General features: G+C 41.3%; 1 protein-coding gene across 2 annotated transcripts in view; it reads right to left on the bottom strand.

Annotated features, from left to right (window-relative positions):
• Positions 1 to 635: 635 nt before the first annotated feature.
• Positions 636 to 26,904, bottom strand: part of SORCS3 (sortilin related VPS10 domain containing receptor 3) — a 647,321-nt gene continuing 621,052 nt past the window's right edge. For both annotated transcript variants that reach the window (XM_061403393.1, XM_061403394.1), the window contains 7 exons: positions 21,911 to 22,034; positions 20,180 to 20,292; positions 15,751 to 15,882; positions 13,933 to 14,032; positions 12,874 to 12,979; positions 3,340 to 3,500; positions 636 to 2,561 (listed from right to left, as the gene is read on the bottom strand). In XM_061403393.1, coding sequence (XP_061259377.1) covers positions 2,497 to 2,561; positions 3,340 to 3,500; positions 12,874 to 12,979; positions 13,933 to 14,032; positions 15,751 to 15,882; positions 20,180 to 20,292; positions 21,911 to 22,034 — 801 coding nt within the window. In that variant the 3' untranslated portion in view covers positions 636 to 2,496. The remainder of the gene's footprint in view (positions 2,562 to 3,339; positions 3,501 to 12,873; positions 12,980 to 13,932; positions 14,033 to 15,750; positions 15,883 to 20,179; positions 20,293 to 21,910; positions 22,035 to 26,904) is intronic.

Raw genomic sequence — 26,904 nt, 5'->3', positions numbered from 1 at the left:
ATTATAAGACTTCTGCTCAAAAGTCCTGGCCACAAATATTTGGGATAGGAAACTTGGATCCTGATTCAAATGGGCCATCTAATGAAAGCTCCCCATGGGGTCACAGAAAATGAATAGGTAGACTAAATTGAACTATTGTTCTCAATTCTTCTTACCCTCCCTAGATTGGAATTACATATCCACATCTTTTGTCATGTAATTCAGTAATGCCTTGCACCAGTGTCTATTTCTCTATCCCCTTAATATTGAACATGGCCGTATGGTTTTCTTTAATTAATGGAAGGTCAGTGACAGTAATAGAGGGGCCATTTTGAGCCAAGGCCTTAGAGGATAGCGTCTGCTGCTGGTCTCACTTGGAATTCTGTGATCTACCATGAAAATAACATCCTGGGTGGCTGCTGGTCTCAGAATGATAAGCAGACTTGAACCAACTAAAAGGTGCATTCAGGAGAGCCTGGTCAACCCCAAGTGAGCTCAGCCAAATCACAGCCAACCTGAAGACTCACAAGCAAAACATCAATATCTGTTCTTATATACTTGTCAGATTCTTTTACCCATGGAGAATTATTGCAGCGATAGTTGAATGATACAATAGATAAAGACAACGGCCCAAAGAGAGAACTCTCAGCCAGGTATATAGCTTTGATGTACAAAAATACATTTATTTTCAACAATTTCAAAACCACTGTCTTTTTTTTTTTACAGTAGAAATATTCAAATGGAACAATAAAACCAAGAACAGTATATGTACATATACTGTATATATAGATATGACTCATGCATTTGTATTCCAGTGTTTAGTACAAGTATTGCAATTGTCTGCCCCATTTAACCCTTGAAATGAAAAAGCAGGATCTTTAGAAATAGTCCTAATTCTATGCTGTAGCCAGTCCAGTTTCTCAAGGTCACATTCTCTCAATGTCTCACAGAGAAGGATGTGAACAATATCCCACAAAAATGGACAGGTACAAAATTTAGCCTCTCCTCCCATATATATATATATATACAGTATACCTTTTCTTTAAAACAAGTGTGCTCAGGCTGAGTCCAAAGTAAAACAATGCTACAGCATGGCTTCAAGCAACCCTCCTAAAAGGAATTGACCTGTGGAATGTGTGAAGGGCTGGGGTGCGGGAGAACACTGGCTTTGAAAGTTACTCGCCCCAGATGCAAGAACTATCTTAAGAGAACTGAAGGCAGACATCTGACTGTGAGGAAGTTGTGTACATCTGACAAGCAAGTAGCACAGCTTTGCTAAATCAACTTTGATGAAGATCCTTAAAGGCTAGACCCCTACTTAGCCTGCAGGGTTTGCACGGTCACATGATTGCACGAGTGCTGGCTCCCTTCCCACCTCTAACTTCTCCCAGGCTGAGGCCCTCACTGGACTTAACCTAGTGCCCAAGGGTCTTTTCAGAGAATTCCCTGTAAGCATTATACAATTCCATGGAATCCAACCAGAAAGCAGGATGCCATTTTTTTTTTTTAGATCCATTGCCTGGCTTCTTTAGAGAAAACCTCAGACTGTTAACTATCCTCAACCTCACTCTTCTGGAGGGGAAGCCTTGTTTGCCCATCTGGGTTTCAGTTTGAAGTCTCTAGTGGACTTCATCTTGCAACTTCTCCCACATCACGGATGGGACCAAAAACTCACACATTCTATCATGTCACTCTTGTCCTCCCTTTACCAGTTGTTTGTTTCAAAGAAGTACTCCCCCTCCCCACTTTATACACATAAATAGAAACCAGTGATGGCAGGGACACAGAGATGCAAGAGTTAAGTGCGACAGACAACTGGGGAGCATCCAGAACCCAACACATCAAGCAGGCCTGGGGTTGGTCAGCTCCAAAGCTGAGTGCATAAGCCAACAGACGCATCTTTCTTTTTTCAGTTTTCTTTTTTACTAAACATTAAATTATTTCTTAGGAAATAAAAAGCTATTTACATTGTAATTATATACAATAAGCCATCTGCAGCCTCGCAATGGACATGCATGAGGCAGGGTCTCTTCTGACAGGTGTGTACTTTCTACAGCCACCCTCACTCCCCACCAACCTACCTTCTGCAGATCTAGCTGGGAAATGGTTTCTGTTTTAGGTGGGTGTGCTGGGAGGGAGGAGCTGGGTACTGGTGGTTTGGTGTGGTACAGGGCAGGGAGAGGATGGGAGGTTAGTGGAAAACCAACCCAACTTAAAAAATAAAAAGACAGATCACAGGGGAAACAGGATTTCTTGCACTATAAATGGCAGAATGAAGTAAGAAAGCCATGGGAAGACGCATCCTTTGCCCTTAGCACAAAAACAGCCATTTATTCTTCGTGGCTCATAATCAGCTAAGTATGCTTTGCCTCCCAAAGCTAAGCATCTGCCTGCTATTCATGGGGCCCTTGGTAAACAATAGGTAAAAAAGACACTTTCATTTTTCCATAATAAGAGTAATAGGAATCATCAAAAATAAAAAGTCAGAAAGGCGATTGCCCACGCGGCTTGTTGGTGTTAAACACTAGTGCAGTTGGGGATCTCCTTTGTGCTTTCGCTGTTTGCAATGGTGGCAATGCCTCCTGCAGGGGAGAGAAGACACAGGAAGGTGAGATGTGCATGTCACAGGAGGATGGATCTTTGCTTTATTTACTGCTAAATACCAAGCCACCTTGTTGTGTGTTTATCAAACAGGGCAGCTGGGTGGTCTATCCTGTCAATTCACTGCCTTATCAAATCTGTGTTTAATGTTTGCCCTCTCCCACGCCAGCACACAAGGAAGCATCAATACCTTGCCATCTTATACTCTTGTAATCGCAATAGTACTAGCCAATAGGAATTGAACACTTATTATGTGGCAGGCACTGTGCTAATGACATACGCCACTTTATGATCACAACAATCTTACAAGGCAGGTAATGTTATTCCCATTTCACAGATGAGGAATATGAGGCACAGAGAGACCACAGAACTAGCAGACTGACAGAGCAAGAAAATGAATCCAGGGCTCTCTGATGGCAGAATCCCTATTTGTGTGATTATTAGGATGCATAATGTTTTTGCCTTAAAGGAAAAAAAAAAAAGTCCAATAGTAATGGATAGTTGGTTTCAGCCCTCTCCCACTCAGACTCCAGCACTTTGGATCTTGATCGACTTTTAAGAGAAAAAGTTCTGCCAATTTCATGTGGTCAGAGGAGGCACTTTAAAACCTGGTTATGTCAGGTTTTATGTCACTGAGGCAACTGCTTGTTTTCCCCACCCTCCAGACTAGCTCTACCTGAAGGACAGGCCACATGGGCTGGCTGACTCAGTGTCTGGAAGACAGAGGAATCAGGAGCTTGGGGATTCCAGCACACATACCTATGACCCGGGTGTCCAGCTCTTTGTCCAGCAGCTCCTCGGGCTCGGTGAAGTCACTGAGTGTGATTTTGGGGGCGTTTTCACTTTGGCTCACTGACCCAATCATCTCCTGCTCCTTGTCATGTTGGACTTGAGCATAGATGTTAATCCAGGGTATTTTCCTACATGGGACAGGAGCAAAATCAGATTATAATCACAGAGCGTGCCACACTGAGGCAATTGGAAATCCTGGGTGATGATGGGGAGGAGGAAGCTATAGGATCAAATACTGTCTTCACGAGGTCAAAGAACATAAGGAGGGACCCAGATGCCCAGGGGAGTTGTAAACCACAGAACTCCCCAAGGCATTCACCTTTTTCTGGGGCAAAACCAGCAAGTGTAAAGAGAAGGGCAATACTATTGACCAGCTGTACATTCAGTTCAGTTCAGTCGCTCAGTCGTGTCCAACTCTTTGTGACCCCATGAATTGCAGCATGCCAGTAAAACCCTTAAAATATTTACCAGTTATTACATTTATAAAGGAGCTGAACTTTGAGACTATGAGGTGGCATCACAGTGAAAAGACAGCTTTTTCTAAGTTTACATCAGTTTAATTAACTCACATTGGTTTCCTTTATAAATAGGAGAGGAGATAAAAGACTTATAGCCACTGCTACTATTTTCAGAACACCATCCATGGACCAAGTATCATAAATACTTCCATAGTCAGTTTCCTCATCTGTTCAACAGGAATAACAATAGCTTTCTCTTAGGATTGTGGAGAGGATTAAGGCAAGGATTGCTGTTCTCTGTTCAGTCACTAAGTCATGTCAAACTCTTTGCAACCCTATGGACTGCAGTACGCCAGGGTTCCCTGTCCTTCACTATCTCCCAGAGTTCACTCAAAGTCATGTCCATTGAGTCAGTGATGCTATCTAAGGTAAGGGTTAAGAGAAGTAACTTCCTTCAAAGACACCAAAGTAGTGGGTTTGTAAACAAGGCAGACAGACTCGAGGTTGAAGAAGCAGGCAGGTTAAGACTGAAATCTTATAGGAGTACTTATCTCCTGACTCATCTCTGTTATTTCCTGACCCACTGTGCACCAGCTTCTGTAGCCTCCTTTGATTTCTTTTAATCCCACACTCCTTAAACTTCAATGTGCTTATGCCTCACCAGGTTCCTATTAAAATGCATTTGTTGCTCTAGAGGTCTGAACAGGATGGGTTGAAATTCTACATTTCTACCTAGTTCCCAGCTGGTGCTGATCCCGCTAGTCTGAAACCCAATCTTTGAGTTTCAAGATTCTAATACATCAGGCTCGTCCCCACCTTGGGGACCTTGAATAAACTGTTCCCTCTGTAACACACCTTCTATTCTTTTTGTGATAGTGTCTTTCTTGCCCTTCAGAATTTGGCTTATAGGCCACTCTGAGAGGCTTCTCCTGACCACCCAAACTCGCCCACCATAAATGTGTAATAACAGGATGGTGTCTGTGAAAGAAATGAATAGGTGTTGGTTTAGGGTGATGGAATAGGTCATGTATGTGGACTTGTTTTCTGTCTTTCTCTCCCACTAAAGCCCCATCTCTGCAAGGTCAACATTTTCCATTTTCAATGCTATACACTTAACATAGTGCTTGGTATGTGGTTTATATTCAGTAAGTATTTGTTGAATAAACAGATAAATGACCTCAAAGCTAATGCTCTATTTTCATTTATTATGCCCTCAAACAAAAAGACCACACTTCTATCTTAGAATTTTACAGGTAGAAGAGTCCTGTCTTACCTCATTAAATGGTGGGGAAATTGGTCTGAAGTTCAGACATTTCATGAAGTTAATTACTGGCATAGATGTTATTAAAACTCAAGACATATGACACCCATCCCAATACAGAACATTCTGTGAAAGTGTGAAGCAGAATCACTCTGCTGCCCTAGTGCCAACCAGCTGTATTTTTAAGCATCTACATTCCCTTCCCTGCTTCAACCCCACAACCAGGTAGAATGTGGGCATTTAATGATGTCTCCCGTAGCTAATTTGGAAAGCCCTCAAAATATGTTTGAAACATGGACAGTTTCTACCTTCCATTGACATCCAATTTTCATGTTTTTAATGGCTGCTTTCCATACATTAAGGGAGGTGTCCCTTGACTCCTACTGGTCTAAACTAGCTTAATATAATTTACAAGAACCTTAAATGAATAGATTATGTGTGAGGCAGCAGGCCACAGGCTCTCTAAATGTGAGTAATTAAAATTTCATGCTAGCCCTTACTTTCTTCTTATCTAAATAGAAAGGCAGCCTAATGATTTAGATTTCTTCTAATCATAAAAGTACATATTACTCATGAATGTTGGGATCAACTGTAATATTTATTAGGTGCTGGGGCAGTCAAACCACTCCTGATCACACAAGTCTGGGTACTTCAGAGCTTCAGCCAGAGATCACTGTCTCCCCCTTCCTGCTTTTTTAATGATTGATACCTGTAAGAATTTGGATATACTTGCCCTTATAAAGATTGTTCACCTTATTTGCATCTCTGAAAACACACTTTTTTCAATATTTTTAATAGATGGTTGGAAGAGAATGAATTTTATGTCACAATTTGGCAGCATTTAAATTTTTTTTTCAAATTGCTCTTCATTTTTTAACACATCTACCTGTAAGACTTTTGAGACTATGCTGCTGCTGCTGCTAAGTTGCTTCAGTCGTGTCCGACTCTGTGCGACCCCATAGACGGCAGCCCACCAGGCTCCCCCATCCCTGGGATTCTCCAGGCAAGAACACTGGAGTGAGTTGCCATTTCCTTCTCCAGTGCATGAAAGTGAAAAGTGAAAGTGAAGTCGCTCAGTCGTGTCCAACTCTTAGCGACCCCATGGACTGCAGCCCACCAGGCTCCTCCGTCCATGGGATTCTCCAGGCAAGAGTACTGGAGTGGGACTATAAGTCAAGACTAAACCCCACTTTGCAGAAAAGAAAGGTGAGAAATGAAGTTTAGAGGCACGCCCTGAGCTATACATTCATATAAGTTTTAATAAGAGGATCTTAATAAGACGAGTAAGATGGATCAATCCAAATCATCTATATTAATTTCAGCTTTTATTTGTTTGTTCCAACTATTATTAAATGTTAGAAGTTTGTCAGAAGAATTTAGAAGAAGCAGAGTAGGCGTCACACTATCATGAAAGCCTTACTGGGAAAAAAAAGACTAGAAAATACAACAACTCAAAAGTTTTCTTGGACAATAAGAAAAAAACAAATCTACAGTCTAGAAAGAAGGTGTTATTAGGCAGAATTTTCAGAAAATAAAAGACATCACAAAATGATTTTTTATTATATTGCCTAAGATACCACAAAATAGCAGTCACTATCAAAGAATAAGATCAAATATAGTCCCTTAACAGAGGAAGGAGGAAAGAGTTACTTTGATCTCCAAGATTCCTTTAAACAATTCGATTCCCCTTCTATTAAGTGACCACTTGGGATGCTGAGATTGTAGACAATGCCTGGCACAGAGCAGGCACTCAATAAATGTTTGCTGAATGAATTATTGGCTTAATGAATTAATGTTGGAGATGGCAGAGAGAAAGTTTGGGGTCTGAAAACAGAGCCTGGTGAGTGATCTAGAAACAGAAAGAGAATGACACTTCCCCTAGCCTATGCTGTCCAAGTGTTTGCTAGTCAGCTATAGCTATTTAACATTAAATTAATAAAAGTTAAATAAAACTGAAAATTCAGTTTTTTCACCATACCAGTGGCTACTGTATTGGGCAGTAGAGATCATGAAGAATTTTCATCATTGCAGAATGTTCTATTGGACAGAAATGAAAGAAGCAAAGGAGACTCTGGGAACCATGGATAAGAACCTGACCTTTACTTGCCGGCAGGCCAGGTACCCTCCATATAGCCATCATTGGAGTTCCAGGTAGGTAGTGAGAGGGAAAGGAGAACAAAGATATAAAGGGAGATCCAACAGGACCTCAGCCAACAGGCTTGGGCACTGGAAGAAAAGCTTCCAGAAAAAGTGACTAGAAAAGAAAAGTTAACTGATTCAAATTGTTTATCCATTTTAACTAGTATTTGTTTTCTGTATCCTAATTCAGTGTCAGGGACATAGAAAGGGCTGAATGGTATTTAAGAAAGGGTTGGCTGGTATTTAATTATTCTACAGAGGTAGAATAATTCAGAAATGCCATTACCTGGCATAGATTCAAGTATTAAAGTCTACACATTAAGAGATAGCTACATGAATAAGTTGACTGTCTGGTGGCTCAGATGGTAAAGTGTCTGCTTATAATGCAGGAGACCCGGGTTCAATCCGTGGGTTGGGAAGATCCTCTGGAAAAGGAAATGGCACCCCACTCCAGTACTCTTGCCTGGAAAATCCCATGGATGGAGGAGCCTGGTGGGCTACAGTCCATGGGGTCACAAAGAGTTGGACGTGACTGAGCGACTTCACTTCACTCACAAGAGAAGAAAAAGTTTTTTTAAGTCACAGGATACCTCTGGCCTTGATTTAGAGACACCTGACACAAACACCTCTTTGCAGGACTTCTACTGGCCCCTGTCCTAGCAAATGTGGAGTTCTAGGAACCAGAAGGTGATAAATTTGGTTTAGCCGATCTTCAAGCCTCCGCAACCACCAGGCATCCCCAAAACCAAATCCTTGAATGAATGAAAATGTGCTTTGTATGTAACTGAAGTATCTCCATAAATGGGTATCGCTCTGACCAGGCCATTTCTATTAATATACTGAATCTTTGCTAATTGGATATGAAGCATTTTCCCTTCTTCAAAGGGAACACAGTGGTGGGTTGACACATCATGATCCAAAAAGACAGGGACTCAAGCATTAGTCTACATACTGAGAAGGACGGTAAACCCCACTTTGCCCTTCTAGTGGAGAGTGTTGAAGGATCCCTCTGTCTGGCCAGTGCTTAGATGTACACTGAGTAAAACTTTTTTTTTTTTTTTTTAACCTGAGAAATCCACTAGCAGGGAGCTGACAGGGGCTGGAGGAAGGGAAGGTACAGTGAAGCATGTTTACCACTGATCTCTTCCAAAATCTAAATTTAGAAAAATTCCAAAGCTATACTTTCAAAATTCATCTGACAGTAAATGATAATACTTTTACTTTACACAGACTTCCTGTGAAGCATCTTTCTATGCCACTGATACATATGAGCCTACTATGTGCCAGTTTGTGACACAGGAGGCACCTTCCAGAGGCATGTTGTTATTCAAAATAGCTTAGCTTTCATGATTTTTTTTTATTATGTACTGGATATAGATATTTTTGCCTTGAAAACATGTAGCAAACCTATAAGGTATTATTGCTTTTCCATGTTACACATGAGGAAATGAAGGCTTAGAGGCAGATTCAACTGCCTAAGTCTGTAAGCGCTAAATGTTAAAACAGTCTGTCTGACTTTTGAGTTCACATTCTTAACCAGTATATGCTTTGTAGATGCATTACATTATGTAAATAATGGTACAGAATTATTGATTTCAATTTCATGTTTTTAATGAGTATCCTATTATATCACCCCTCCTCTGGTCTTCAAAAATAAAATTTGAATACATGTGGGGTTTGGTTTTTCTGATCTATTTACCTTTAGAAACAGGAAAAATAGGGAGGAGGATTTTAAAATGTATACTTCTGCATGCAAATTTATATGGCAGAAAGTGAAGAGGAACTCAAAAGCCTCTTGATGAAAGTGAAAGAGGGAGTGAAAAAGTTGGCTTAAAGCTCAACATTCAGAAAATGAAGATTACGGCATCCGGTCCCACCACTTCATGGGAAATAGATGGGGCAACAGTGGAAACAGTGTCAGACTTTATTTTTCTGGGCTCCAAAATCACTGCAGATGGTGACTGCAGCCATGAAACTAAAAGACGCTTACTCCTTGGAAGGAAAGTTATCACCAACCTAGATAGCATATTCAAAAGCAGAGACATTACTTTGCAAACAAACGTCCGTCTAGTCAAGGCTATGGTTTTTCCAGTGGTCATGTATGGATGTGAGAGTTGGACTGTGAAGAAGGCTGAGCACCAAAGAATTGATGCTTTTGAACTGTGGTGTTGGAGAAGACTCTTGAGAGTCCCTTGGACTGCAAGGAGATCCAACCAGTCCATTCTGAAGGAGATCAGCCCTGGGATTTCTTTGGAAGGAATAATGCTAAAGCTGAAACTCCAATACTTTGGCCACCTCATGCAAAGAGTTGACTCATTGGAAAAGACTCTGATGCTGGGAGGGACTGGGGGCAGGAGGAGAAGGGGATGACAGAGGATGAGATGGCTGGATGGCATCACTGACTCGATGGACGTGAGTGTGAGTGAACTCTGGGAGTTGGTGATGGCCAGGGAGGCCTGGCGTACTGCGATTCATGGGGTCGCAAAGAGTTGGACACGACTGAGCGACTGATCTGATCTGACTGGATAATAACCACTATACAAGTATGTATGTGTATGTGTGTAACCAGATTTCAGCTACATTTTCTCTATTTAACATGTGAAGTGGGGTAGTGGTAAAGAATCCGCCTGCCAATGCAGGAGATGCAAGAAACATGGGTTCAATTCCTGGGCCAGGAAGATGCCCTGGAGTATGGACAGAGGTTCATGACATTGTACAGAAGACAGGGAGCAAGGCCATCCCCAAGAAAAAGAAATGCAAAAAAGCAAAATGGATGTCTGAGGAGGCCTTATAAATAGCTGTGAAAAGAAGAGAAGTGAAAAGCAAAGGAGAAAAGGAAAGATATACACATTGAATGCAGAGTTCCAAAGAATAGCAAGGAGAGATAAGAAAGCCTTCCTCAGTGATCAGTGCAAAGAAACAGAAGAAAACAACAGAATGGGAAAGACTAGAGATCTCTTCAAGAAAATTAGAGATACCAAGGGAACATTTCATGCAAAGATGGGCTCGATAAAGAACAGAAATGGTATGGACCTAACAGAAGCAGAAGATATTAAGAAGAAGTGGCGAGAATACACAGAAGAACTGTACAAAAAGATCTTCACGACCCAGATAATCACCATGGTGATCACTGACCTAGAGCCAGACATCCTGGAATGTGAAGGCAAGTGGGCCTTAGAAAGCATCACTATGAACAAAGCTAGTGGAGATGATGTAATTCCAGTAGAGCTATTTCAAATCCTAAAAGATGATGCTTTACAGTGCTGCACTCAAGATGCCAGCAAATTTGGAAAACTCAGCAGTGGCCACAGGACTGGAAAAGGTCAATTTTTATTCCAATCCCTAAGAAAGACAATGCCAAAGAATGTTCAAACTACCCCACAATTGCACACATCTCACACGCTAGTAAAGTCATGCTCAAAATTCTCCATGCCACGCTTCAACAATACATGAACTGTGAACTTCCAGATGTTCAAGCTGGATTTAGAAAAGGCAGAGGAACAAGAAATCAAATTGCCAACATCTGTTGGATAATCGAAAAAGCAAGAGAGTTCCAGAAAAATATCTATATCTGCTTTATTGACTACATCAAAGCCTTGACTGTGTGGATCACAATAAACTGTGGAAAATTCTGAAAGAGATGGGGATACCAGACCACCTGACCTGCCTCTTGAGAAATCTGTATGCAGATCAGGAAGCAACAGTTAGAACTGGACATGGAACAACAGACTGGTTCCAAATAGGAAAAGGAGTACATCAAGGCTGTATATTGTCACCCTGCTTATTTAACTTATATGCAAAGTACATCATGAGAAACGCTGGGCTGGAGGAAGCACAAGCTGGAATCAAGATTGCCAGGAGAAATATCAATAACCTCAGATATGCAGATGACACAACCCTTATGGCAGAAAGTGAAGAAGAACTAAAGAGCCTCTTGATGAAAGTGAAAGTGGAGAGTGAAAAAGTTGGCTTAAAGCTCAACATTCAGAAAACTAAGATCATGGCATCCAGTCCCATCACTTCATGGCAAATAGATGGGGAAACAGTAGAAACAGTGGGTGACTTTATTTTTGGGGACTCCAAAATCACTGCAGATGGTGACTGAAGCCATGAAATTAAAAGATGTTTGCTCCTTGGAAGAAAAATTATGACCAACCTAGACAGCATATTAAAAGGCAGAGATATTACTTTACCAACAAAAGTCCATCTAGTCAAGGCTGTAGTTCGTCCAGTATCATGTATGGATGTGAGAGTTGGACTATAAAGAAAGCTGAGCGCTGAAGAATTGATGCTTTTGAACTGTGGTGTTTAAAGACTCTTGAGAGTCCCTTGGACTGCAAGGAGATCCAATCAGTCCATCCTAAAGGAAATCATTCCTGAATATTCATTGGAAGGACTAATGTTGAAGCTGAAATTCCAATACGTTGGCCACCTGATGCAAAGAGCTGACTCATTTGAAAAGACCCTGATGCTGGGAAAGATTGAGGGTGGGAGGAGAAGGACACGACAGAGGCTGAGATGGTTGGATGGCATCACCGACTCAATGGACATGAGTTTGAGTGAGCTCCGGGAGTTGGTGATGGACAGGGAGGCCTGTCCTGCTGCAGTCCATGGGGTTGCAAAGAGTTGGACACGACTGAGCAACTGAACTGAACTGAACTGAACTGAGAAAATACAACCCACTCCAATATTCTTGCCTGGAAAATTCCATGGATAGAGGAGCCTGGCAGGTTACAGTCCTTGGGGTAGAAGAGTCCGATACCTCTGAGCACACACACACGCATTTCTCTACTTAGTCACCTTAAATGAGTGGTAAGCTGTAGAAAAAGATCTCCTAAATATTTGAGACCCTACTGTAGAAACTTAAATGAGGTCTGCTGCTGCTGCTGCTGCTGCTAAGTCACTTCAGTTGTGTCTGATTCTGTGCGACCCCATAGACGGCAGTCCACCAGGCTCCGCCGTCCCTGGGATTCTCCAGGCAAGAATGCTGGAGTGGGTTGCCATTTCCTTCTCCAATGCATGAAAGTGAAAAGTGAAAGTGAAGTCGTTCAGTTGTCTCCAACTCTTTGTGACCCCATGGACTGCAGCCTACCAGGCTCCTCCATCCATGGGATTTTCCAGGCAAGAGTACTGGAGTGGGTTGCCATTGCCTTCTCTGAAATGACGTCTGAAACTTTCTTCAAGAAAATAAACTGGCTTCATAGGCTGCCCCTCATTTTCCTAGTGTTGTGTTAGTCACTCAGTCATGTCCAACTCTTTGTGATCCCATGGACGATGACTGCAAGGCTCCTCTGTCCATGGAATTCTCCAGGCAGAAGTACTGAAGTGGGTTGCCATTCCCTTCTCCAAGGGATCTTTCTGACCCAGGGATCAAATCCAGGTCTCCCCCATTGCAGGCAGATTCTTTACCATCTAAGCCACTTCATTTTCCCAATTCAACATAATTATAAACTGGAGAGATTCATATTAAGTCCATTTACTCTCTGACCCTAAAACATTTCCTGTTCTTTCCCAATGCCAAATACAGCTTCAGGGAAAGTTAATATCACATATGTGGGATGAGTTTAGCAATGTAAGTTACAGGAAGAATCAGCCCCCAGGAACCTAACCCCATGCATAAAACTGAGTGATGGCAGCACATACCTTTTAAACTTGTAGATCAAAAACACAGCCAGGCCGACAAAGACTACTGACAAGAGCATAAGCATGGCTGAGCTGCTGTGCCCAGTGCCAGAGTCCACCAGTGGAGCTAGGAGGAAAGAACAGACTTGCTCATTCGGAAGCTATTAGCTGGGGGAGTATCCGTTGGAGAATGAGGTCAGAGGGTCTCCAACATTATATACAGCCTCCGATTGCCTTGCATGCTATCTTGGCAGAGGAAGCTTGGCTTCAATGATGATGGTACCCTGATCACAGCTTCTTAGGGAAAGTAAACTCCTCGCTCTGCCTGGGGAAACCTGCTGTTCCTGCTGTAAACTGTACTCAGCTAAGGGGAGCAGGAATAGGGTATGAATGCTCCTTTTCTTAGACACCTGAGTGCTTGTCAACATGATTATAGGTGATAGAGTGTTTCTGTTTCTTCCTCTAGTCGATTCTGGTAAAACATGGCTGGATGGGCACATGTGGAACCTCTACATCTGAAAAGCTTTCATTAATTAGAAACAGTTAGCAAATAGGCTTTTCCAGAGAGCCAAAGGTGGGTGTTCAATGGGACATGCCTTTTTAGAATTTCTTTCATAAATCAACCACCCAGAGCTAGTCCCTCTTTTCACTTTAATAGATTTAAACATAATAGATTTAAACATTATAAATTGAAGGGAGTTTTAAAGTTATTTGATCTGGTCTCCCAATCAAGATTCATTGAATCAGATAACTGTAGAAATTAAGGGAGATTGAGAACTACGTTATAGATAAGAAACTGTTATACATAAGAAACATAATAAAGTCAAGGCCCAAAGAAATTGTAGGTTTTCCTGAAGATCATCCAGGAATTCAGTAGCAAAGCCACTTCTAAAGATGTCTTCTTGCCATCCTAACAGGAGGGCTCAAGAAAGATGTAATTAATCTTTCTTTGCCATCACTACACAAAGCCATTTATGAGCATTTATTGGAAAGCGTTTGGTAACCATCTCCTCTGTTTTATCTCCAGGATATCAGATCACCATACCCATCTCCCCACCCCATATGCCTTCAGGCACTTACCTAAGGTCAGCTGTGTGACATACACAATGACTTGAACCCCTGGCTTCAGCTCAAACTGGACCAAGTTTTGGTTTAGAGCATTAAACAGAGTCTCTACAATCTGGAGGAAAAAAGAGAGAGAGAGAGAAGCTGCATGGGAAGTAATGTCATGTGATGGTGCCCCCTCATGGAGAAAGAAACCAGGGTCAACAGGCAAAAAAATAACCTATTCAGTGAGAGGACAGGATATTGGAACATTTTTATCCATTTGGTTCTCCCAGCCCCTAGAGCCCTGTGAAGCCAAGGACAAGTTGGTATTATTTGCTATTATTGGAGAGTGAGACAGAGGTGTGTCCACAGTCACCTAGGGAATTTGAGTTGACAACGGACATAGATGTTTCATTCAACTCCCAGTTCAGTGTCTTTTCATCCAAGCCTGTATAACTTTCCATAGAGAGACGTGTTATGGATCCCAATGAAAGAAAGTCAACCACCATTAGTTCTTTAATGTGAACAAGCAACACACACAGGATAGAGGCCCCTGCCAGGATTAAAGCAGGCATGTACACCACAGCCCACTCCTCTGCTGTTTCTCTGTTAGAGACAATGGGAGGCAAACATCAAAGCAGAAGCTGCCTCCTTTTTATGGGATAATTTTTCCTCTTTACTTTTCCCCAGCAAGTCTCAGAACACATAACATCGATTTAATCACTGTGTAATTCCCACATGAAAGCTGAGGCAGACTGAGGCTGTTGTCCCTAACTCTTATCTCGCTGTACGTGCCTTAATATCACAGCTGCTATTCATCACCGTAATTACCTATTTATCTAAATGGATGGATATTGTAGCTTCCAAATATAGTTCACACATGCCACTTGCTATTTCAGAATAAAGAGGTCTTGTAAAAGTGATGTATGCATTGAGAAGCTGAATTTATATCTGGCCGATTTCAATATGCAGCCCTGTAATGCAAGGATCCACTTCATTTCCAGAGAAACTGACCATGATGGCATCTGTGCAGCCCTTGGTGGACTGTGCCCAACGTGGGATGGGGTGGCAGCTAGGTGAGTGGCAGAGGGATTTGGAAGACATCTGTACATTGATTAATTCAAAAGGGAATTTGATTCCTGCTGGCTTTTAGCAGCTCCTTTCTCACTTATTTCTAACTCATCACAGGAAGGCATGGGAAGGTAAAGCAAAGCCCATCCAAGTAAGACCCCAGCAAGAGCAGGGAGTGAGAGAGCGAGACATGGGACCACTGCTGCCTTCATTCTAGGCAGGTATGCAGATCATAAGAGCTATATGCCATTTGATAAAGGCAGTAAATCACGATCCCTTTGGGGAATGCTGCTTCCTTAGTCAAAGCAAGATATCTCTCTCCAAAGACACACGTTTAAAAGCAGTTCATTTTCTTCCTAGAAGCAGAACTTCTGTTGACCAGGCTCTTTCAAGACAGGAAGCACATTTTTGAGAAATAGACAGGGAAACTCAAATCCTTCTCTTCATCCCCCACAACCCCCCCCTCCCCCCACTCCATCCCTTTTTGCCAGGACAACTCATTAGCTGGGAGACATGAGCAAGTTGCAAGAATGGCAACTCTTGGAATGAATGATTTCAGGAGTGCTTTTCTTTCTTGTGTGGCTAAATGTGCCAGTGTTTGTGCATTTGTGTTTATTCTGGGTAAAGCTGATTGCTTGCAAAGCCCTGGTGCCAGACAATGAGTGACAGGTTGATGGACAAATAGGAAAGGGTTCAGTCTACCTTTTGGGCTAGAAATGCTTTGTGTTCCCTTAGAGGGTGGTGCAGAAGAGTGTCCTAGCCAAGGTTTCTTTCACTTACTTGTTCCAGGTCCCCTTCATTGCCTTTCCTCCTCTCTGTCAAGTTCTTGGGGGGAAGGATGAACAGCTCTGCAGAAGTGGGGAGGCCAGGGAACACGGCAACGAGGATCTGGTCTTCCGGGACACTGGTTACCTGCAAAGACGTTTTGACTGAAGAGTGGGGTCCTGGAGGATCCAGCCTTCCCCAAGTCAATAACACGGATATTGACTATGCATATTTAATACAGCATTTAAGGCACAGTTTCCAATATACATTCAGGCTTTCCTTTTGCTTTCCCTAGAACTGCTAAGCAGAGAATTAGTTTCTCTACCTCCTCTGCTCTTACATACACCTTTCATGAAACTGAAATACTACTATGAATGATCTGCAAAGTATTGTTTGCTGGCAACATTGGCAAAAGCTCCTCCCACATTTTCCATTTTTTCTACACTAAGAAGACTAAAGCTTCTGGCTAAAACATGAACAGACTGGCTGCAAATGAAGAATAAGAAGTTATAAACAAACACGGGAAAATGCAAATTAAAAAAAGAGCAAAGCAGTTCTTGTTTTCACTTACTAAAGCAGGATTTTTTATTAAGTTAAAATAGCTAATATTGGTGCAGCTTCAATTAAGAGGTTTCCTCAACTGTTGCTGGCAGCACTAAAAATTGATACATGTTGCCAATTTATTTTTCAAAAGGCTTACTGTAAAGTCATAAACATATTCAGACCCTTCATTCAGAAACTGTAACTTGGAGTGTTTGTCCTAAAGAAATAATCCAAAATATAGGAAAAGCCATTTGGAGAAAGAAACACTCATAACATTACTTATAATATCAAATAAATGGGAAAATATTAAATATTTTAAAAAGTTAAGTAAATAATGTTTATGCTACCATAAAGATGATAATTAGCACAGTGAGACAACATGGAAAAATGCTTAATGAGAGCTGTATTCTGATCTAGTTCTTTACATTTCCTTGGCTACAATTCTATAAAAATAAAAATGTATACACATGACAAATAAAACAAGACACTAAAAGTTGAGTTAAGACGCTGAAATTTTAAATGAATTTTTCTATTCCTGAGGGTTTAGTAAAAGGATTATACTGCTTTTTGATAAAAACTAAATGTAAGCTTCCATTTGAGGGTAAAATCCTCAGGAAAATAAAACTCTGAATTCTTCTCTGTAAAGGGTAGTCCTATTCTTTCCTATGTGTGTCCTGAAAGTCTTTTATCCAGAACTAATCTTTTGTCAATTCAGATATGATATCAGTTCCATTCAGTTCAGTCACTCAGTTGTGTCCGACTCTTTGCCACCCCATGAATTGCAGCACGCCAGGCCTCCCTGTCCATCACCAACTCCCGGAGTTCACTCAGACTCACGTCCATCAAGTCAGTGATGCCATGCAGCCATCTCATCCTCTGTTGTCCCCTTCTCCTCCTTCCCCCAATCCCTCCCAGTATCAGAGTCTTTTCCAATGAGTCAACTCTTTGCATGAGGTGGCCAAAGTATTGGAGTTTCAGCTTTAGCATCATTCCTTCCAAAGAAATCCCAGGGCTGATCTCCTTCAGAATGGACTGGCTGGATCTCCTTGCAGTCCAAGGGACTCTCAAGGGTCTTCTCCAACACCACAGTTCAAAAGCATCAATTCTTCGGTTCTCAGCCTTCTTCACAGTCCAACTCTCACATACAGTTTTTGACTTGGCAGAAATACCCATCTCCTAGAAGTCTCCCCTGACTATCTCACCTTCATTGACCTGTTCCATGTCAGCCTCTTGCTCCTAGCACTTCAGATTTCCATGAAAGGAATTTAGATCATGCCCACAGTAAGGTATGCCTATCTGCCACAGTCTTTTCTCTAATAGGTTCTTATTGTATGTCTGCCCATATTCGGAGGAGAGGGGATGGTCTCTATGGCTACCTCACTGTTCCAAATGATGCCTGACAGTGAGGAAAGAATAAATAAACACTGGACTGAATATAAGTGGAGGGGCTGTCTCCCATTAGCTCAGTTCCAATTTGTATTTGGAACTAGAGACTGGTGTTATTTCTCAGGGATGTGATGAAGAAAAGAGAGTGCCATCCTGCAGAGAACTAGTAAGTGGCAGTCAGAAGTCTGGAAAGCCCCCCCAAAGTGGGGAGGCATCTCCAGAGAGCTCGACAAGGTTTTGCCAGATGCCTCAGTTCCCTGCTGGGAGGCAAGATGGATTTATTCTAACTAGGCAGGGAAAGTAATTTTCAGAGAACAGACTGAGGTCAGATAATCACCCAATGGAGAAAATGGGATAAGCCCAGGAGTGTCCTGGCAGGTGTGACCCCATGTCCCAGGGAAGAATGGTCGCAGGGTGCATCACTCAGTTAGGGAATGTGGAAGGAACTAACTCCAATCATACAAATCCAGCACAATCCTAGATGTCTCATAGTCAAAGGCATACAAGATCAATTTCATTTTCATCCCTCTCTTTGAACAAGTTTTTGTAAACAGATATGAAGTATGGTTCTTATAGACAGCTCCTCATGGGAATGCTCTTATATTATCATCTTTTATCTATTTTTCCTCTCTGGCAGCTTCTTTTCCGTGTCCTTCCCTGGATCTTTCTCCTTTACCTTGGAGAGCATTAGCATCCATCTCTGCCCTGCCCCCTCTCCCTTTCAGGGTGGTTGGGGGGAGGGGGCAAACTTAAAGACCGCCATGGCCTCAGTTCCAGCCTCACTACCTCCTACAGAAACCTCATTTGATCTCCAATCATATCTTTAACTCTCTTGTTTATCTTTACCCAGTTATTCCTCAGATACTCCAGACTCATATAAAAGACCAAATCATCATTGTTCCCCAAGTATGTTTCTCCTACACAGTTGCCATCTTGATCAATGGCAAGGAAAATCCTCTCCTTCCTACTCTTATAATCAGAAAGCTTCTCCTTCCCTCTCATTCACACTACATTTTATTAGTCACCAGTTCTATTTCTCAACAGGTTAAGTCAGCCTTTGGATCTTTCCTTTTCAGGATTTTATTATTACATCTGGTTTAGACAAGTGCCGTAGTCTTTTAACAGGTCATCTCCTGTGAAATCATCCCCTACCCTATTCACTTCCCACCTCTAGAGACCATCCTCTGTATTACCACAAGATTGGGTGTCTGAAATATAAAGCCACTGATCCCATCATGATAAAACTTGAGACTGCAAGCCATGTGGCAGAGCAGTTCTCCTGAGTTCCCTTACCCTACTGCTCTCCACCCAGGTACCACTTCCCAATAAAATCTCTTGCTTTGTTAGCAAAATAAATAAATAAAGTATTTTTTAACCTAAATAATAAAGAAAGAACACATTTCACACTTCTCAGAACCTACAGGAAGTATGTCAAAACCCCTTTTAGCTGCTCAGACCTTTCACAAAGTGATCAATCCATCCCAGCATAACATCAGTCACAGCTGCCCTTATAACTTACAGATTGGCTAAAACAAACTGTCATTTATCAAATATGCTGTACTTACCATAGGCCATGGCTTTGCACACGCCTTCATTGTACCTGAGAGACATCATCCTGTCTCTGTTAACTACCGTTTATCCTTTAAAACAGAGTTCAAGTATTCCCTCCAAAGACTATTCCACTAGTTCACAAGTATTTACTGAATCACAAATATGTGTCAAGCCTGAACTTTTCTAGATAGAGTGAATTGCATTATCCATCATTATACTCTAGTGCCTAGGTCTGAGCAAATGGTTAACAAAACCATTTCAACTTGCTCTAAGGAAAATATGCTGTTGTCGCTCAGTTGCCAAGTCATGTCTGACTCTTTGTGACACCACAGACTGCAGAATGCCAGGCTTGGTGCTATCACCCTAGAGTCTGCTGGCATGCTCTAATTTCTAGCTTGTCACCTTCTGACTGCGACATATGGTCAATGGAAATCTTGAAGTCTGATTGTCTGGTTAAAAACAACAACAAAAGAGAGGGGATATATGTATACCTATGGCTGATTCATATTGAGGTTTGACAGAAAACAACAAAGGTCTGTAAAGCAATTATCCTTCAGTTAAAAAACAAATAAATTTTTAAAAAAGCAGCAACAAAAACAACAAACAGACAAAAGCTCTCTAAACTTTGGTGGGCCAAACGAGTGAGTGACATTAGTATATACTTAAGCAGTGGTCCATCAATCATTTTATTAAAGGGCTCAATCTCCTGTCTTAGAAAAATGCAGGAGAAAGATGGTGCCAATTTCCCATCCTCAAACATGGATTAATTGTCTTTATCTCTCTCTTCTGAATCTCTCCATCTTTCTTTTCCATCCTTCATTTCCTCTACCCTTCTCTCTCTTTTTACAGAGCAATAATCTTTATTTAACTGTAGAATGGTGGTCTGAATCATGAAAATGCCTCTGGGACCACACCATCTGGTTCTTTATTCAAGAAGATTTAAGCAAAGATAAAGTCAACTTACTTTCACCAGAGCCCGCTTGATCACATTGGAAATATCTTGCCTCCACTCTGGAATGTCAGGATTGTGGTAATCCAGATTAGGAGAGAAAGATAAGAGCTGGGACTGGAAGTATTCTGCAAGGAGAGAGCATGTGTGAGTGAGGCTGAGAGAGGCTGCGATAAGGTGGGGAGACTCCACCATCTTTGTGCTTTAGGAAAAGGGCTTCCATGTGGCTTCATCTCTAATTCTGTCTTTTCAGCCTGTCTCTTGGCTTCTAAATGAAGTGGGATTTGGTGACTGGAAGTCACCTACTGGAAGTAGGTTTGTGCTCCTACCACTTTTTTTTTTTAATCTTAAGAATTTCTTCTTGTAAATAAACATCCAAAATGCAAGATAATTGTGAAACTCGAGGAAAAGGAGACTTTTGCTGCTACAGGTAGTCATGCAGAGGCAACAATGAAGCATTAATAAATTGAGCTAGATTAGAATGGAGCTTTTTCTTGTTCCATCGATACTGCTGTATCTAGGCTATGGGTAACATTTGGTTTCTTGATCTGATTGGTAGATACACAGGTCTGTCCACTTTGTGGTAATTCATGAAGCTGAAACATTATCTGTGTACTTCTCTGTATTTTAATTTTTTAATTGAAGTATAGTTGATTTACAATGTGGTGCTCATTTATGCTATACAGCAAAGTGACCCAGTTTTATACAGATATACATTCTTTTTTTATATTCTTTTCCATTATGGTTTATCCTAGGAGACTGGATATAGTTCCCTATGCTATACAGTAGGACCTTATTGTCTATCCCTTCAAAATGTAATAGTTTACATCTACAAAGCCCAAACTCCCAGTTGCACTCCAATAAAAATGTTTAAAGTCTTCCAGGTGCCCAGTGAGAGAGCCTGAACCTCAAGTTTGCAGAGTTGTAGGAAAAGGCACTCATCTGGGGTGAAGTGGACGATATAAACTGAGTCAAAGTTTATAGTTTAAAGTTCATAGTTTAAAGTCACATACCCTAGTATAACTTTCCAGAAAATCCTGTTTTCTAGGATTTTCTTTTGGCTTTCTTTTTTTCTACAGTGGCTGTTTTTAGGGTCTGAGGGAGGTTCACTGAATGGTGATAAAAGCAGTTTGATTGAAAATTAACTTAATAACTAAGAATGGTCCTCCAGGATAGAGAACAGAATGGTGATTCTGTTTACCACTCTCCTGCCTTGTTTTATCCTTATATTCTTAGCCTTATTCTTATCCTTTGCAGCAAAAGATGTTAGAGTCTCCAACAACAAACAAAACACATCGGTTATGTATAGTTCATCTCAGTACTTAAGCTATGAGTTCCTCAAGAGCAGATACTGTAACTCCTCCAGCTTTTGAAATTACTGGTTCACACCTCACAAAGAATGGATGCTACCTGTGTGTTATAGATACCTTGGCGGTTCAACAGATCAAGATGCTTCAATGATAGTCTTTTTAGCTCAGCATCTCTTCAACTTATGGTTTATCCCTGTCTAATGAGACCATCAGGTTGTGATGCAGACATATCACAGAAGACAAACAATGCTTATCTGCACTTACTTCTCTAACAATCTCAGTATCTACTCCAGGACAAGTAAAGAAGTACCTTTAGATACCTTTTGTGGACATACATAATTTTCCCACAGCCTGGGCAATTTCCAAAACAGTCAGTGAATGCCACTCGGGTGGCTGGAGGGGATCACTGGGCAGAAAGGGGCATCACAGGGCTTACCGTGAACAGCGATATCTTTTGTGTCCTGGATGAGGGCATTCCCAGCGGCCACCTGTACAGTGATGGTATTAGTTCCCTCTGCTAGGAATGTGAAGGAAATGCTGCTGTCCAAGGTGATGAGGGGCTAAAAGAGAGAAGCCGAAACACTTACTTAGTCCTTTATGGGAATATTAGATTCCCTCCTTTCCTGTAAATCTCAGACTATCACCAATCTGCATATCCCCAAGGGATCCTAACTTGAAGAAGGAAGAAAAAAAAACTGCACAGCTTTCTAAATTATATAGCTAGTATCCAGGAAGCATATTAATATACTTGAAATACACTGTAAAATGCTAATTCTAAGAGATGAAGATAAGACTGGGCACCATGGATTTTGTCCATCTTTCTGTTACTTCTCCTGGGGCAAAGTAGAAGCACCTTTTATAATCTATTCCTAGTGACTCTGGGAATAGCTGATCACTTTCTCTTTTCCTCTAATATTTTGTGCGACTTATATTTTCATCATGTATTCCGTTGGGCCGCAAGATTTCTCAGAGAAGTGACCATATTTTATTTCTTTCTGAATCACCTACCTGCCTTTGGCATGTTGTCTTACATCTAGCAGAATCCATATATAAGTTGTATATACAGTCATATTATTGATCTGGGTGTTTCATTGCAAGGCATTTCTAACAATTTAAATAAGCTGGGAAACAGAGAAACATGCATATCTGTGCTCACTTTTTAATCTTTTTTTTATTTTTCTGTCTTCCCCTGATAATAACAGATAGGACTTGCAAAAGATAAAGAGAGAAAGATAATAAGCACATGCTTTCCCTTAGAAATTAGGATCTCAGTAGAAGCAAGGGTTTATTGGAGAGAAGAGAATGCAGATTCTGAGATTAAAGTGTCATTATTCAGTGGTTATCTTGAGGCCCACGTCCTCTGAAGCTATCTGGTGTTTGCAAGGTAAGGCTTTTCTAAGGCAGCTCATGAATAGATGTCACAAGTGCAGATGAGCAGACCCCATCTCCTCTCTGTGGGTTAGGATGACAATAGGATAGAGCAGTGATGTAACCAGTTGTGAGGATGCATAGACTTGCCTTTTAAGAATGTGGATATCAGCCAGAGTTCATACAGCACATCTGTGCACCTGGATGCTGCAGAGGCTCAGAGATGCAGCATTCAGAGAATAGCGTCCCTTCTGCAAAACTGAAATCCCTTTCTAGCTCAGAATTTTCACCTGGGCCTCTGAAACAATAATTTGATTTTTTGGCTTTAAAATTCTATTGCTCTATTTTATGACCAAGCTGATGGCTGGAGTCGGACAGGATTAGACATTGCCCTAAGCTTCCTGACATCCTTTCTTCTCTGTTTGCTAAATGACAGAAGGAAGTGGGTGTGGAAAGTTATATTCTTTTTTATTAACTAAGGGTAAGCCCAGAGTCCAAGCATGCTTCCTCATACTTATGGTTCTGTGATGATATGCACAAGGATGTGAACTCATTAATTAAACCACAAATGAGGCACAAGTAGTTCTGTGATGGACATCAACTCCAACAGACCAACGGTGACTGTTTAGTGTCCTGTGTTGAGAAGTCAAGTCAGGCTTAACACGACAATATTGGCCATGGACATGGAATAAAGGAAAACTGTGTGCCACTGAGTGGCCATTGTTGGTGTAACAAGAACAGAGACTTGAAACTCTGGCTCTGTTACTATTTTAATGAATGACCTTGGGAAAAGTCTGTCCCTACTGTGGGCCTTAGCTTAAAGTTGTAAGGACTTATTCAGCAATAAGAACACACAGAATTAATGAATGGCTTTCGGCTAATTTTCTAGTTCCTACTAGTCAACCCATTAGGGCTTGTCTGTCAGAATGCCTTCAACTGTTTCATTACCTTAGTCATATTCTTTGGAAGGAAAATGAAATACATCTGTATACCCAACAGAATGACAAAAATTTCTTTAAAAATAATGACAAATATTGTTGAAGATGTGGAGCAACTACTCTCATACGGTTTTGATGGGATGTACGATGGTGCAACTATGTAGGAAAAAGTTCACTTTTATAAGAAATTGTAATAATTTTCCCAAGATAATCATGCTATTTTATATTTATAGCTTAGCAATTGCAGTCTGGGAAATTTAGTCAAGATAAAAGAAAACATGTATCCATAAACAGAAGAAAATGCTCATAGCAGTTACATTCATAGTAGTCAAAAACTGAAATGAACCTAGAAGAATTTATCAATAGGAAAATGAATAAACAAGCCAAAGTGCATGCATTCAACAAAATCAAAAAGCAAATATTGATATACATAACAGTATGGATGAGTCTCAAAACCATGCTGCTGCTGCTAAGTCGCTTCAGTCGTGCCCAAGTCTGTGCGATCCCTTAGACGGCAGCCCATCAGGCTCCACCGTCCCTGGGATTTTCCAGGCAAGAACACTGGAGCGGGTTGCCATTTCCTTCTCCAATGCATGAAAGTGAAAATTGAAAGTGAAGTCGCCCAGTTGTGTCCTACTCTTAGCGACCCCATGGACTGCAGCCTACCAGGCTCCTCCGTCCATGGGATTTTCCAGGCAAGAGTACTGGAGTGGGGTGCCATTGCCTTCTAAAAACCATAAGAAATGAAAGAAACCTTATATAAAAGAATTCATATGGTATGAATATGAAGTTCTATTAATAGAAAAGATAGATCTAATTCATGATGGGAAAAAATAGTGGTTGGTTCTGGGGTTTGGGGTGGGAATTTACTGAAAAGGGGTATAGAGAACTCTTGGAAGCAATGCTAATAATATATATCTTGATAGGAGTTTGGGTTATAAGTATGTGTATTTCTCAGAACTCAGGAAGTACAGACTTCAGATCTGTCCATTTTGTGATTGATACATTTCATACCTCCATGGAGGAAAAAGTGCAAACAAGTAAAGAACTCTAGCTAATGATTCGTAGCCTGAAGCATTAAGGATAAAGTATATAGCTGTCTGAAATTTATTCTGAAATGAATTTAAAAAAATTAAGATCAGTTGATTGCTGGATAGAAGGATGGACAGATAAATAGACATGATAAAACAAGCAGAGTAGATGTTAATGATAGACTATGTGTTAATGATAGACTAAGGATGGACAGATAAATAGACATGATAAAACAAGCAGAGTAGATGTTAATATAGACTATATTGTCCATGGGATTCTCCAGGCAAGAATACTGGAGTAGGTTGCCATGCCCTCTTCCAATGATAAGACTACAGGTGGTAGGTATATGGATATTCACTGTAAAATTATTTCATCTTTTAATTTGTGTTTGAATTTTTTAATAATAAAATGTTGGGAGACAAACAAAACAGCAAAGGAATAACTGATCTGTTTTTAGTTTCTCTTGCTTCCATAAATTGTTCTCTCTGACCATAACTATATCACATTACCCTTCTGTTTTGGTTACTGCCCTCAGCTATCTCTAATCTCTTCCCACCTCTCACCATCAGGATCCTTTCTCCCCTAATGGTATTCTCTTCAAGGAATCTGGCTACCCACTCCAGTATTCTGGCCTGGAGAATTCCATGGACTGTATAGTCTATGGGGTCACAAAGGGTCAGACACGACTGAGCTACTTTCACTTTTTTTAAAGGAATCTGCGCTACTCCCACATCATCCTCAGCACTCAGGGGTCTACGTGGTCCCACTCTTCTTACTCTGCACACTCTTCTTGTCTTAGACTGGGCTGGGCAACCTGAAAGGAGAGGGATTCCTCCCGCTCCAGCAGATCTGACTTTCTCCCCTCTGGCTGCTTTCCTAGCAGATCCAGGAACCAAGCAAGGAAATGCCAGCTGAGGTGGGAGGGAGCATGCCATCCCACCAGCCAGTCAGGGCTCTGAGCCACAGCAAACTGTGTCAAATGAGCACACTTGGCCTCCAGGGCAGCAGACCACAGGCTTCCACGCTAGAGAGATGGCAGAAGCTAATTTTGTTTTTCAAATTGCTTTTGTTTTTCATCAGCTATTATGGCATCATGGCTGATTTCACCTCCCTTGCAAAGCTGGAACACTCCACGGAATTCTTGAGTTCTTCACTGGCCACCCATGTCTAGTGCACAACACTAAATTAAATCAAGTATTTTAAGGTTCATTTACTAAATCTATTAGGCAAGCAGACACATTTATTAAGCCAGACCTCTGTTAATCCCAGCAAATTGGCCTTTTAGAGCCCCACAAATCCAACATGCGGCCAATTGACTTCTCTGTGTTTTGTCCAAGCTGCACGGGCAGCCCACGGCAAGGCTCATGGCCTGCGTAGGCTGTGGGTTACATCCCTGCCCACAAAGAGTCCCTTATGTGCAACAGGTCACATCCTATCCAGTAAACCCAGCAAGACATCAGCAAAGCTCTTGAGCGACTACATAGTTAGAAGATATCCCCCTGAATAATGGATCTGGGAGCTTCACAGAAATGTGGGGATGAAGCCTACACCATTTTCCCACAGTAAATCAACATAGAATATTATCAAATGTCCACAGTTTAAATGCATACCCTGATAAAAACTTGCCATTCCCAAATTAGACAGACTATGCAATCAGTACGCTTATCTCCCTTAAAAGTTTTAGCAGATTGCACAATAACATGTGAGTGTATGTTCAGTTACTTCAGTCAGCTCTGACTTTGTGCAATTCTATGGACTGCAGCTGGCCAGGCTCCTCTGTCCATGGGACTCTCCAGGGAAGAATTCTGGAGTAGGCTGCCATGCCCTCCTCCACAGGATCTTTCCAACCCAGGGATAGAACCCACTTTTTTAAGTCTCCTGTGCTGGCAGGGGGGTTCTTTACCACTGAGCCACCTGGAAAGCCCACTCTCTTACAATATCCTCTTCTAAATATGAATTTCTATGACAAAATAAAACGTATTCATTTGTCATTTAAAGCCATTGGTCACCTATCCACTCCAATTTTAGTTGTTATGCAATTCATCCCAAATGAATCCCACTTTGGTAGACTCAATCAACACAGAACAAAAAC

Source organism: Bos javanicus, chromosome 26, assembly GCF_032452875.1.
Source record: "Bos javanicus breed banteng chromosome 26, ARS-OSU_banteng_1.0, whole genome shotgun sequence".
NCBI lineage: Eukaryota > Metazoa > Chordata > Mammalia > Artiodactyla > Bovidae > Bos > Bos javanicus.
Note: the sequence above shows the minus strand (reverse complement) of the source record. Positions and strands in the feature narration are given on the sequence as shown.